Raw genomic sequence first — 13,095 nt, forward strand, 5'->3', positions numbered from 1 at the left:
GCGAGTGCATCACTCTTGAGAAGAGCATTGGCAGCCATTTCACGAAGATTAGGAGTATCAGAAGAATAAGGATAAGAAGGATACTGAGTTTGTCGCAATACCCTGCCACTGTGAGTCTGGTTCTCTGATAGGTTTCCTTGTGGTGTCTGTGCCTGTGGTGTGTGCAAATCTTCAGTCATATCTTCTGCCTCACTTCTTTCATGTGATCGTTGGTCCGTACTGTTACGCACCTCTTCTTTTTTCTCCTGTGCATGATGATGCTCAGAGGTTTTCTTTCTCTCCATCATATTTGTCCTTTTCTCATATGCATCAGCAGCATGAGGAGGCACGGTATGTAGTTCTTTTAATTCTTCCATCTTAACAGAGGTATGAGTTTTCTCTGCTCCTTCTTCCATAATATGTATACTACTCATTACTCCCATTTTCTGTCGTGAACCTCCTTCCTCGTTATGATGATGCTCAGAGGTGTTACTTTCTTCCGCATCGATATGGTGTCCCTCCTCCAAGTGGGTTCCATTCACTTCCACTGTGTTGAGTAAACCACTGGTTTCGTGTGTACCCATAGTAACACTTCCTTCATTTGTTGGCAGTGGTTCCTGCGTGTGTGACTGTGTTTGCTCCGTCTTATTTCCTGCTGTTTGGCCTTGCTGCACAGCAAGAGATGGATCCTTTGTCTGTTTCTGTCCCTGAGACTCCACCTGTTTCTCATTCTCCTGTTTCATCTGTTCTTTCTTTTTCTTTTCAGCTGCAGCAGTAACTTCGGCGTCGAGTTTTTTAATGGCATCCTCCACATTAGTGATAGCAGCGTCCGCAGTGTCGGCAAATCTTCTAGCAGTACTTACCGCCTTTTCTGCATCCTCAGCTGCTTGGATGGCTTTTTCAGTAGTTTTCATATCAGCAAATTTGGCCTTCTCAGCTTCTTTCGTTGCTGTTTTGTAATGCTCTTGTGCTTGTTTACGAGCAGACGAGCCTTTAAATATAGTGACATCTGCACTGGCTTTAGTTTGGTCGGCCACTTTTCTTGCTTCAGCTGCAGCCTTCCTTGCGTTTTCAATGAGTTCACGACCTTCACTCCTCGTTTTCTCCACCATTTTTGGGTCAGCAGCAAGAGCCTTGACTTTTGCCTTAATGTTCCCAGCAAAAACGTTAGCTTTCTCCGCGGCCTTTTCAGCAGCCCTGGTGGCTTTCTCACACTCCTCTTTCAGTCTCCAAGTCTCCTTGGCCTTCTTCTCTGATTCCTCCAGAAAACTTTTCATATGTGGTTGAACAGCAGCATGAGTCACACCCACACAGCAGAACAGTAGGGCCAACAGATACAACACACGATACGGCAACATGGACATTCTTGTTATTAATACCACTGAGGATCACTGGAGTCTGCATGTGTGTGTAGGAAAAGAAAAAGAGAGAGAGAGAGAGAGAGAGAGAAGCAAATACAATTATATACAAACAATAATTCTAAGATGCCTACACTAGTACTCAGACGCAATTATAGCATACTCGAGAGAAACGTGAATCTGAAAGAATAACAACAACAGAGTTTGGAGCATGTACAGAAAGAAAATGGATATTGAGATGGATAAGTAGTTGTACTAAAAATATGCATACAAAATGTATCTTTTGATCGTCTTCTTTGATCATGTTCCACGTGTTTGAAAAAAAAAAGCGTTAGAGCTGTTCGTATCTGCTTCAATATATATATATATATATAATGTATAATATAAACCTGTAGCGTATGATGAGACAAGACAAAAAATGACGATATTTCACTTTCAATAGGTGCCCGTTAGAAAATTCGTGTCGAAACACTTCTTGTAGCTTGTGTTTGCCATTATAGATGCTCCACCTCTGCAAACACCAAAAGCAGCTGTAGTAACACCAGCAGTCATTGCTGTTGGGCACACACACCTGTGAATCCATCTTTTTATGAGCCCATTGAATGCCCGTATATGGCGTGACTGTTGTCCGCTGTGGAAGAAGTGTGTGTGTATCGATCTCAGCGGGGCCCCTTCGTAGCAGAGGGTCAACTCCCGGCGTGGCCCCACACACGCGATGGAAAACTCCCGCCCCTCACGCAGTGGGTTCTCGCCCCGCCGGGTCTGAAAGAGACGCCAATAGCCGTAATTGTGCTGCGGGGGAATCTCGTGCAGGGTGGCCGCAAACCCGCAGGCAACGGACTCCAGCGCCGCCTGATCAAAATATCGCGAGAATTGCGCGGCCCGCCGCCACTCGTGCAGCACCAGCGGGTCCGCCGCCGCCAGAAACCCGCCGTTGTAGCGGCCAAAGAGCATCTCGGATTCGCGGGAAATACGGTGGGGGGAGAGCGCCACAACTGTGCCCCGCGGCAGACGGGGAAGCTCACCCAGCAGCACCACATCACAGTCTAGAAAGGCCACCGTCTCTGTTCCAATGCCCCCATGCTCCACGCGCAGCATCAGCGCACGCTCCATCAGATTTGCCTTTTCCATCATAAAATCGGTGTGGCGTGATGGGAACCACACACCCCGCTGCCGCTCCATCGCCGTGCGGTCAATGGACCCATACTGGTCAAGGCAGGGCACCCACTCAATCTTCTTATCCATTCGGAATCCCGAAAAAGCTTGGCTTGTGGTTCGGCCCCTATCGTCTATCATCGAAGAAGTGCATCCCACAATTACAGGCAAGTCTGGGTGAAACACACGCAGACAACGCAGAAAAAGACAAAGCTCATCATCACACTCCGGTGTACCCATCGTACAGACAGAGAAAATTGGACTAGTAGATGTATCAACATCAAGAGCGGTTTTTTTATCGCTCAATTCAGCCTGCATATTGCCCCACGTGAGACCCTTTTCCCCTTCTAAAGAATATATTGGCGTAAATCCAAACAATACGTCAACTTCCAAACCACAACTGCATTCACAGAAAGAAGAAAAAGAAAAAATAACGAAATAGGGTGATGAAGAATGGAAATAAAAAAAATAACAAACATTGCCAAAGCACACAGAAAAGATCTCCAAGACAGAGTACACACTATTTTTAGACCGTTCAAGCAATGGAACGGCGAATCAAAAACTCCACGGTATCCCATGTCAGTCAACCCCCTTCTTCAAACTGTGCATTTACGGAGGCCATTTAGAGCCTTAGCGATGCCGAACCGCATATCCAGAGCAGAGATCTTGATGAGTGGACTCGTGTGAGGAACCAGAGTCGTCATCAATCCATCGTAGTCATCCATTTGATCACCATCGTTGCTCTTATGATACAATGTGTCCTCTGTGGGTGGGGCAAGTTGTTCCCGCAACATTCGCCAAGTGTTTTTCTCTGCATCATGCGGTACTTGTGCAACGCCATCGGTATTATTATCATTATTTCGTCCACGTTTACCACCACACATAAACCCTGAGATGGATGCTGCGGATGGAATCAACTCTCCTTCACTTTCCCCAGTTCCTCTTCTCGCTTGTTTTGAACAGAGCAGCATCCATACTCCCAGGGAGGCATGCGCAGTGGCTCGACGTGCCCCAACAGGTTGTGTTGCTGCTTCTTCTTCTGTGTATCGCTGATTCTGTGACACTGTTGCTGCAGATTGTGCCTTTTCATTTTCAATTTTCTCCAGAGCGTCTGGAAGACCAAGGCGGTAGACTGCAGCCATGCAAGCCTCTACAAGGGTCTCCACTATAATGTTTGATACACTATAAACCCATTTATTACCTGTTTGCTGTGATGACGACGTTGTTTGTGAAGAAGTATTGTAGTCACGAAGTACCATTGCTGTGCGTGCCCGTACCTCATTGAGTAGACGATGCGTTACCCGTCGTCTTATTTCTCTACTCTGTGTGGGTGCATATCGTCCACCATACGTAGTCTCATCATGCATGGAGAGTGGAAGCCAAACACCATACTCCCAACCTAGTAGTGTACAACCTGGCACAGATGTGAGGGGTGGTAGAGGACAGACTTCTAAGTTTGTTGCACAGGCCACAAAGTATGAGTGATTCTTTGCAAAACATTCCACCACGTGAATATTTTCACGCGCTTTTTCAGATGTTGTTCGGCTTTGAAGAAACTCTTGACGTTCTTCTTTTGTTTTTGTAAACCACCATCGAATCAGTGCAATCGGTGGTGTTGTGGTGGTACTAACACTATTAGTCTGCATACTGAGAGCAGAAAAAAGAAAGGAAAAAAAAAGAAACAAAGACGTAAAGAAGGAGGAAACAAGAAGAAGAATAAGAAAAGAAAAAATAAGAACTCCAAAGAGCTATTTTAATAAACAAAAAAGTAGAAGAGTTCTAATAATTTCATTTCCTGATTGTTTGTCCCTTCTCTCACAATACAGAAATACGCGCATAGAGGACCTATTTTCATTAATTCCCTGCACCTTAATGGATTCAACTTTGACTCCCTACGAAATTAAAAAGAAAAAATAAAAAATCTTCTTCCTCCTTGTCTTTTATACGTTTAAAAAAAATTCTATTCATGATGGTGATAAAAATAAAAATAATAACAACCATAAATATATAAAACGTATGTTTTTGGATTGAAGAAAGATTCTTTTTTTTTTTTTTCTTTTTAAATGAGGGAGATACAAAAAGAAAAGTGAAGGGTATGCCAATACAAAAAGAAAAAAAAAATGAGAGTAATTTTTTTTTTTCTTTGTTACTTTTCTTCTTCCTTCCTTCCTTCCTTCTTTTTCGTTTTTTTTTTCTTTCTTTTCTTCTCACCTTTTCTCCTTTCCTTCTTACACGAGTACACCTCTCTGATCTGCGTTGTCTGAGGCCTTCCGTGCCGCCTCCGCATCGCTGTTCACATTAGCGGGTGTCTGACCGTTTTGCTGAGCCACCTTCACGCCGTGTTTTCTCGCAAACTCCTCCATTGCCGTTTGTCTCTCTGTGAGTCGTTTGTTTATCTGTTCCACAGCCTCTTGAATGGCGTTAATGTTCTCCTCCAATTCCGGCAGAATGTCCGCAACCGTGCGTTCAATGAGAGCCCCACCAACAAGGCGGTGGCAGCGGCGATCACCGTTGAGTGGTCGGAGTGCGTCGGCCACCAGTTTGTGCTCATGTAATTCATTCTCTAGTTCAGAGATGCGGGAGACAAGTGTGAGACACTCCTGCCGCATCTGCTGATAACGCTGCACAATAGCCTCCTCGGAGAGATTGTTGCTGGCGGCGTTGCTTGATGTCATTGTGATAATAACAGTAGTAGTAGTAGTTGTAGTAGTATTATTATTACGTTTTATTATTATTTAGAAAGATGTGTGTATATTGGAATGCCGTTGTTTTTTTTTTTTCTTTTCTCGGTTCCTTTTCCCTTGGTGCTTTCTTAGAAATAATTGGTGGAGGACACAACAGAAAGAAGGAAAGAAAGAGAATATAAGAAGAAAACAAACAAACAAATAACTTATAAAAATAGAAAATAATAATAATAACAATAACAACCTTTATTTACGTATTGTATGATTGTTTATATATATATATTTTAAAAAAAAACTTACTCAATCAGATTGCTTCCCCTCTGCCAGACGGTGTGCCACTGCCTTTTCAAGTTTGCGTAGCTTCACCTCATTCACTTGCATCTTCTCATTTGCCAATAACAAAAGCCGGCGCACGTAGTCGTGCTGTCCAGTCACGTAATTCACACCATCCACAATAAGCGGCACATCCAATCCAAGACCAGCCGCATGGCGAATCGCACATATAATCTTCTTCCCAGGCGGCGTCACTCCACTGTTGCGAAATCCACTATCACTCGCCGCCGCCGAAAGGAGAAGTTTGGCACTCGACATGGACCGACAGGCCACGTGCATGACAAAAGGCTCCATCTTTAATGTAAGTGTACCAAATGTAGGGAGTTGAGGTGAATTTATCTTGTTGGAGAGAATACCCTCATGTACCCAAACTCCATCGATCTCCATCTCTGCACGTTTGATAGTATCTTTTGTTAATACGCCATCCTCACTACTTTCATTTATAGTGTGAGGAGCATTGGGATTATGTGTGTTGTTGGCATTAACATAACTACCACAGAGATTCTCTACAATGGTATCAATCTCTTGTTCTGTTAAGAGACCATGTTTAACGACTAACCATCCTTGTGCATCCTTGTGGCCTCTTTTCACTGCAGATCCATCATTGCCTGCGGGATCAGAGCGAGTCTCTGCAGTGGAAACACTATGAAAGAGAGCAATACGTCCACTACAACTACTCGTTGTAATGTAGTCTGTATGTTCATTTAATGTTTTCATAAGCGGAAGACAATCACGATCCACACCACCTTTAGGACTGTGATCACATGCATTACTAGCGAGGTTTGCCAAGACATGTTGTTTGTGAATTAGAAATTCTTTATCAAACTGTTTCTGCTTTATTGAAATACCGATATTGCAAATATCATTCTTACCTTTATTTTTATCTTTATCTTGTTTACCTTTCTTGTGATGATGGAGGTTCAGTGATACGCTTTGCTTATCATGTGAAGATCCTTTGGTTTCATTACATGCGGTAGACGCTGATGCCAATATCACCTCCTCCGACATTTATCTAATGTTGTTTTGTTTTATTTTATTATTATTATTATTTTTATTTATTTTACTTCTTTTCTTATTTTTTTTTTGAACACACCTGCGGCTTTCTGGTGTCCCTCTCAACTTGCCTTAAATAACAACAACAACAACGAAAAAAAGAGACAATCACAAAAGAAAACAATATATCTGTGTGTACGCAGATCCTTTTTCTTTTTAAATCCTTCATCTTATCAACAACAAAACAAACACACACACATACATATAATCAAAATAGAGATCATATTATGTATATCCATATATATATATATATAAATGTAAATATTATACCAAAACACAAGAGGTCTCTCATTCTCTCACTTTTCCCCACCCCTCTCTCTCTCTTCACCACACATATCACTAGAGGAGCAGAGAAACGAACGAACCAAACAATCATAACACTAAAAAAAAAAAAAAAACAGCGTTGAACTCCATCTATACGATGTTACTTGTGTTTTAAAAAAGGTACCACTGAAATAAATCGAAGGAAAAACAAAAACAAAAACAAAAAAAGAAGTAAATAGAATCACATTCTCAGAATTAACACACCACTGTTTCCGTTTTAGAGAAGACCTCTCTTCATTTCCACTTTTTTCTTTTTAATTATTATTATTCTTCACTGAGTAATCTTTTCTTTTTTTTTTTTCCATTTTTTCTTTTTTTTTTGTGTGTATGTGTATGTGTATGTGTGAGTGTGTGTATATAAAAATAAAAATACACCCCGTTGGTTCACATTAACTTCCCATTAACGATGGGAACTCGCAACGGCTTCCAGTCTCCCATTCTTCTTCCTTTTCATCCACGGGATCTTTTGCACTGCGAAATGCCCGCCATGGACAGAATACACACTTTGTAGATCGTTTGTGTTTCTTTCCCCGCGGCAGCAAACACTCCACTTCATCATCTTCATCTTCTCTATCCACAGCACCGGCACTCGCAGAGCGGAAGACCATATCTTTCCGACCTATCACTGCAGCAGCAGCAGCAGCAATAGTAGTAGTAGTAGTAGTAGTAGTAGTAATAATAGCAGAAGAAGGAAAAGTGGGGGAATCATTGATTGTATTCGTAGTTTTTAAATGAGATTGCTCCAAAGGGGAAACGACGGACAACAACATTTCTTTTTTTTCCTTTTCTTTTGGTTGTTGTTGTTGGAAAAAAGAAGGATTTTCTTCTGACTGTGTCGGTGTTCTCCAGACGGCAGCTTCTGTTGGAGACTTTATACGATGTCTTTCATCTCCATATTGTGTTAACATCGTTTCAGCCGCAGAACATATGTTTTGCCGTGTTGTTGATGTTGATGTTGTTGTTGTTATTGGAGTTTCATTTCCCGCATTGCCTTCTCGTGAACCCACAGTGAGGGATTGTAAACGAAAAGAAGTGAGGGACTCCGCGGAACGAGATCTTGTTGTTTGTGTGAGCAAGGATTTGGCTAGACAAGATTCACATGAATGAAATGCATTCATAGAATGGGTATTATTAATATTATTACTACTATCACTATTGTTATTATTACTTGCCCATCGTTTCTTTTTCTCTCTACGCCATTTAAGTAAGAGTGCCAACATACGTTTTCCACTTATATTTGGATCCGCAAAGGTACGATGGATGATGACATCTTCATGTTTCAGTACATGTTCCTCTCCCGCATCTCTCTGGGATGTCCACGGCATTAAAGAAGATGAATGAGGGCTACTACTATTACTATTATTATTATTATTATTAATATTAGTAGTATTAGCAGAAGAAGAAGAGGAAGAAGTTGTATCTAATGATGATACTACTACTACTACTTCCCTTTGTGGATTCTCATCCCGTAAAAGTGTCATTCCATGATCCATGCAATCCAGTAAATGCGCATGCACAAACATAAGAGATCTATCAAGATTCGTATTATTTACTATATTGATTTGACATGTATGAGCCTGTTCTAAAAGGTGTTGTTGAATTAAACGGATATGATGAAAGTGAGATACATATTTATTCCGTTGTGGAGATAAGGACATACACTTTGAACGAGTACAAAACCGTTCCAAATGTCGTTGTTCTTTCGTTATGCAGATAAGAAACGGTACACACATAATTCCACGTGCCTGAAGTTCTCTACATTTGCGGTACATGTAGTTTGGTAGTAAATGGACACCCTCTACCACCACGGCCTCTTGGCGAGTAATGATTTTCTCCAACATTCCATCCAATACTCGCAGAATGGTATCACACTGTTTCTCATAAGCCGAAATAATCATTTGCGAATCCTCCACCTCCTCCTCATCTTTTTCCTCTTCTACATTATCACTATTATTATTATTATTATTATTATTATTATTATTATTATTACACCTCTTCGCCGCCCGATGGGCCTCATAGGTGGAGAAAAACAATTCCGGAAAAGCCTCTCGCCGGAGTGTCTTGCGCAGTGCCTGGCGAATGGTGTCTGTGGAGAGCAGTGTGTCTATGCCCAGATGTGTGCTGATGAGACTCGCGAGTGTACTTTTCCCACAGCCGCTGGTGCCGCCGCAGAAGAGAACGAGTGGGCGGCGGTGCTGCACAATCGACTGCGACACCGCCCAGCGCGGGAGTGGGCAGACCGTAATGGATTGGCCGCGCAGCTCACGGCTGAGGAGTCGCGCCATCGCCCGGTCAAAGGCATTCTTCGATACCACCAACGTATACCCCCCAGGCGAATAGACATTACTACTAGTATTACTATTATCAATAGTGATAGGAATAGTAGTAGTAATATTAGTAGGAATATTAGGAATAGTAGTATCTTTTTCTTTTTCTCTTTCCGCGGCACTGGCGGCGGCGATAAGTTCTTCCATAGACACCAGTAAATTATGTGAATTGTGAGCCGCCGCCGCTGATGATGATGATGATGATCGTCTCTTTACATGACGGAGTGAAGTGTGCCGCATTACAAGAGCGAAATCCCCAACGGCACTATTCTTCTCTATAGTGGACATGATAGCACTGTTATTGTTATTATTATTATTATTATTATTATTATTATTATTACAATTATTATAAGCAAGTAGTAGAAAGTATTCCCAGAGATGAAGGACCGCCTCTGCACAACGATGCCGTTTTACACCACAAAGAAGTAATGTTTTACTCATTTCTTGTCGAGTAAGAATATGCTCTGGAGATAAATCACTACACACTTCTACTGTACTATTACTACTATTATGAGAATTATCCACCATTGGACTTTTCTCTGTAAAGATAGGACTACGTTTCTGAGGAAGAACTGCAAGAAATGGCACAATCGCTGCAATACGTATATACAGTGTATGCGGTATGGTTTCTGTTGTTAAAGACACATGACGTTTACAACAGCCACTGCTGTGATTGCACATACAGCACGTAGTAGTATTAGTAGTAGTATTAGTATTAGTAGTAGTAGTATTAACCGAAGGAGTATTAAAAGGATTCGTATACGCATCACTAATAGAATTATTATTATTATTATTTATACTACCACTATCATTATTATTATTATTATTATTATTATTATTATTATTATTATTATTATTATTATTACTATCATTACTACCACTACGACTACTATTCTCTCCCTCTCCTTCATCTCCTTCTGTCTCACCTACAACAACCTCCAAAGAGGAAGATAGAGTGCGCATCTGCCCCACTGTGTCCATCTGCTGCACCTTTATATATATATATATATTTGAAGAGAAGAAAAACAAATAAAAAAAAAGAAAAATAACATTAAAGGGAAAAAGAGAGAATTAGATGCAATGCACAGTTCGTGAAATAACAATAGGTTCAAGGAAAGGTAATAATATTATTTAAGAAAAGCAACTAGAATTGGATATTACAACTATTAAAAAAAAAAAAAAACAACACTGTTTTTTCTTGGGCTCTCCACTGTTACGATAAACTCAACTAAAAAAAACAAAAAACAAAGAGTTCACTTAATAACATCTTCTCTCATCTCTTCTTTAATTTTTTCTTTCCTTCTCAACTCATGAAGGTAGAGGTTTCAGGGATAATCGCCAAGGATAAATACTTCTTTTTCCTGCTCTAGAGCATTATGTATTTCCATTTCCCTTCTCAACTCCCGCAGTATATTCTGATGATGCTGTTGTTTATCTATCCACATATCATATTCCCTCTTCACTGCAGAGAGTCGCATCTCCACATCTTTTCTTCGCTCTAGTAGAGTGTTGAGTGACTCCTGCAGTTCTCTCTCTACACGTGTATACGCCGCCATTAGTTTCACACCATCATCTTTATTAACATTAATATTATTATTATTATTATTATTATTATTATTATTATTATTATTATTATTATTACTACTATTAGTAGAGCCAATAACATTACGTAGATACTGTTCCGTTCCATTTGATAATTCTTCCATAATACTCTTCTCACTCTGCAAACACTTCAATACTTCTGTCTGTGTGTTAAACTGTGTAAAAGCCATCTGAACTTCACTGTGTCCATGTGCGATGACTTCATTTAATTCCGAAATACGTAATGACATCTGCAGTAACTCCGCCCGTGTGGGATGTGTGTCTGTGCGGCGCAGTAATTCCACCGCCTGTTGATCTAATGAAGCCAATTCCACCTCCGCCATATGCAGACGATCCTTTTCATATAAAAGTTCCTTATCTATATCCTCAATAGTATTATTATTATTATTATTATTATTATTATTATTATTATTATGAGGAGGAGGATGTGTTTTCTCTATACGAGCGGCAAGAGATTTACATTCTGCTTTCATAGCCGCTATTTGTTGTCGTCCATCCTGTTTTTGTTGTTCAGCCAAACGTTGCAGTTCATCTCTTTGTTGAAATAATTCTTTTAATCGCTGCAGTGCGGCTGCACGTGTGGGATCATCCAATACACGTTGATGGACTTCATGTAATTGTTGTAATCGACTTGTTCGTTTATTCATTCGCCGTGAGGCCTTTTCTTCTCTTGTCTTTATGAGAGATTGTTTGTGGATGATATCTTCTTCCAGTTCCACACAATGTTGTTGGAGTTCCTGGCATTTATGTATATAACGTTCAGTGGCCTGTTGTTTGCGGTTTAACTTGGCCTTTACAAGAACATATTCCTTCTCACGTTTATCCTTTTCTTCTTGTTTTTCTTTTTCTTCTCTATCTTTCCCTTGTGGATAGACATTAGGAAGTTTCTGCATCTCAACAGGTATGAATATCGTTGGAGTTGTGTATATAAAATCCTGCAGTTTTGAACGCGATAGTTTTGCATCTCTTCGCTCACGGTATGCTCGCATGTACGGCATAAGTGTATCCAACATACACTGTTCCTCTTTTTCTTCTTTTTCTTCTTCTTGTTGAGATGATGATGATCCTTCTCTCTTTATATTCTTCACAATGTGTACGGTGTTGACAGTTGTAGTTTCTTCTCTTTCTATTGTGGACTCCAGTATAGTGTTAGTATTAATATTAATAGTAGTATTAATAAGAATGGGATCCCGCAGTTCATACCGCACACCGTACTCCAACAGCACAGAGGATACATGTTCCAGCGGTGAGGTATAAACAGTACGGCCATCTTCCACACACTTTCTATTCTTCTTATCATTATCATTATCATTATTATCTTTATTATTATTATTATTATTATTATTATTATTATTATTGTGATGTGTGATATCTGCAATGTATTGTCTCACAGGAGCAGGAGAACGATTGTTGGGATGTAATATCGCATACACCGTAGGCATCCACCTTTCACTCTCCACAGACATTCGATCCTTATTATTATTATTATTATTATTATTATTATTATTATTATTATTATTATTATTATTATTATTTTCTTCTTTTTCTTTTTCTTTTTCTTCTTCTTCTCCTTGTTGAGATTGTGGGTTCATTAGTGTGGATGTAGACAAGGTGGAAAGAATATGTGGAAGTGGAGTACCAAAGCGACGATAGAAATCCCACGCGGTGTGTTCCTCCACTGCCATCGCCTCTTCTCCCCGTATAGTCTTTACTCTTTCCAACAGCCATTCCACAATAGGGAGTAGGGAGAGACTATCTAATCCTTGTATTTGATGCGGGTGAATAGTATATGGACACTGCAACTGTTGAAGGGCTTTGCAGAGATACTCAGCGATGTGCAGCTTCACTCGCAGGTCCGTCGGGTTCTCTGTAAATAATAATAATAATGATGATAGTGATAGTGAGTGATGATGATAATGATAATAATAATGGGCTTGCCGTAATCCCCAAAGGAGACCACCGGTAATACGAGAGAAAAGAGGAATTGACTGCAGGCGGGCACGATGATAACCGGCATGAATGAGTAATTGCAATAGTTGAGATTCCGCCGTTGAGGTTGGAATAGTGGGATTATTACTACCAACAAGGGATGTAATAGTAGTCATCAAGGAGTAATTAATAATAATAACTAATAGTAGTAGTAATAGTAATAGTAATGTATATATATATATGTGTATTTATGTATGTGTATACGGTACCATACAAAGAGAGAGAGGGAGATAGAAGGGTTAACCCCCTACTTGCAGTGGAGGAGAACACCATGTAATGTATGAGATAAAA

General features: G+C 40.4%; 7 protein-coding genes across 7 annotated transcripts; all 7 read right to left on the reverse strand.

The window, feature by feature from the left end:
* Nucleotides 1–2: 2 nt before the first annotated feature.
* TM35_000311700 (uncharacterized protein) lies at nucleotides 3–1,343 on the reverse strand (the record flags this gene model as incomplete). Its single annotated transcript, XM_029028651.1, has 1 exon — nucleotides 3–1,343. A coding segment is annotated over one exon (1,341 nt), but the record flags the coding sequence as incomplete, so codon positions are not given.
* A 429-nt stretch (nucleotides 1,344–1,772) lies between these two features.
* On the reverse strand, nucleotides 1,773–2,810 carry TM35_000311710 (uncharacterized protein; the record flags this gene model as incomplete). Its single annotated transcript, XM_029028652.1, has 1 exon — nucleotides 1,773–2,810. The coding sequence occupies one exon, from the start codon at nucleotides 2,808–2,810 to the stop codon at nucleotides 1,773–1,775; it is 1,038 nt and encodes a 345-aa protein (XP_028880051.1).
* A 278-nt stretch (nucleotides 2,811–3,088) lies between these two features.
* TM35_000311720 (uncharacterized protein) lies at nucleotides 3,089–4,138 on the reverse strand (the record flags this gene model as incomplete). The annotated part of the gene is made up of 1 exon (XM_029028653.1): nucleotides 3,089–4,138. The coding sequence occupies one exon, from the start codon at nucleotides 4,136–4,138 to the stop codon at nucleotides 3,089–3,091; it is 1,050 nt and encodes a 349-aa protein (XP_028880052.1).
* A 582-nt stretch (nucleotides 4,139–4,720) lies between these two features.
* Nucleotides 4,721–5,167, reverse strand: TM35_000311730 (prefoldin subunit 2; the record flags this gene model as incomplete). The annotated part of the gene is made up of 1 exon (XM_029028654.1): nucleotides 4,721–5,167. The coding sequence occupies one exon, from the start codon at nucleotides 5,165–5,167 to the stop codon at nucleotides 4,721–4,723; it is 447 nt and encodes a 148-aa protein (XP_028880053.1).
* Nucleotides 5,168–5,476: 309 nt separating this feature from the next.
* On the reverse strand, nucleotides 5,477–6,517 carry TM35_000311740 (tRNA wybutosine-synthesizing protein 3; the record flags this gene model as incomplete). Its single annotated transcript, XM_029028655.1, has 1 exon — nucleotides 5,477–6,517. The coding sequence occupies one exon, from the start codon at nucleotides 6,515–6,517 to the stop codon at nucleotides 5,477–5,479; it is 1,041 nt and encodes a 346-aa protein (XP_028880054.1).
* Nucleotides 6,518–7,275: 758 nt separating this feature from the next.
* TM35_000311750 (uncharacterized protein) lies at nucleotides 7,276–10,194 on the reverse strand (the record flags this gene model as incomplete). Its single annotated transcript, XM_029028656.1, has 1 exon — nucleotides 7,276–10,194. One exon carries the CDS (start codon nucleotides 10,192–10,194, stop codon nucleotides 7,276–7,278), a length of 2,919 nt encoding a protein of 972 aa, XP_028880055.1.
* A 344-nt stretch (nucleotides 10,195–10,538) lies between these two features.
* Nucleotides 10,539–12,920, reverse strand: TM35_000311760 (uncharacterized protein; the record flags this gene model as incomplete). Its single annotated transcript, XM_029028657.1, has 1 exon — nucleotides 10,539–12,920. The coding sequence occupies one exon, from the start codon at nucleotides 12,918–12,920 to the stop codon at nucleotides 10,539–10,541; it is 2,382 nt and encodes a 793-aa protein (XP_028880056.1).
* Between the last annotated feature and the right edge of the window lie 175 nt (nucleotides 12,921–13,095).

This window comes from Trypanosoma theileri (genome assembly GCF_002087225.1).
Source record: "Trypanosoma theileri isolate Edinburgh chromosome Unknown TM35_Tth_31_V1, whole genome shotgun sequence".
Classification (NCBI taxonomy): domain Eukaryota; phylum Euglenozoa; class Kinetoplastea; order Trypanosomatida; family Trypanosomatidae; genus Trypanosoma; species Trypanosoma theileri.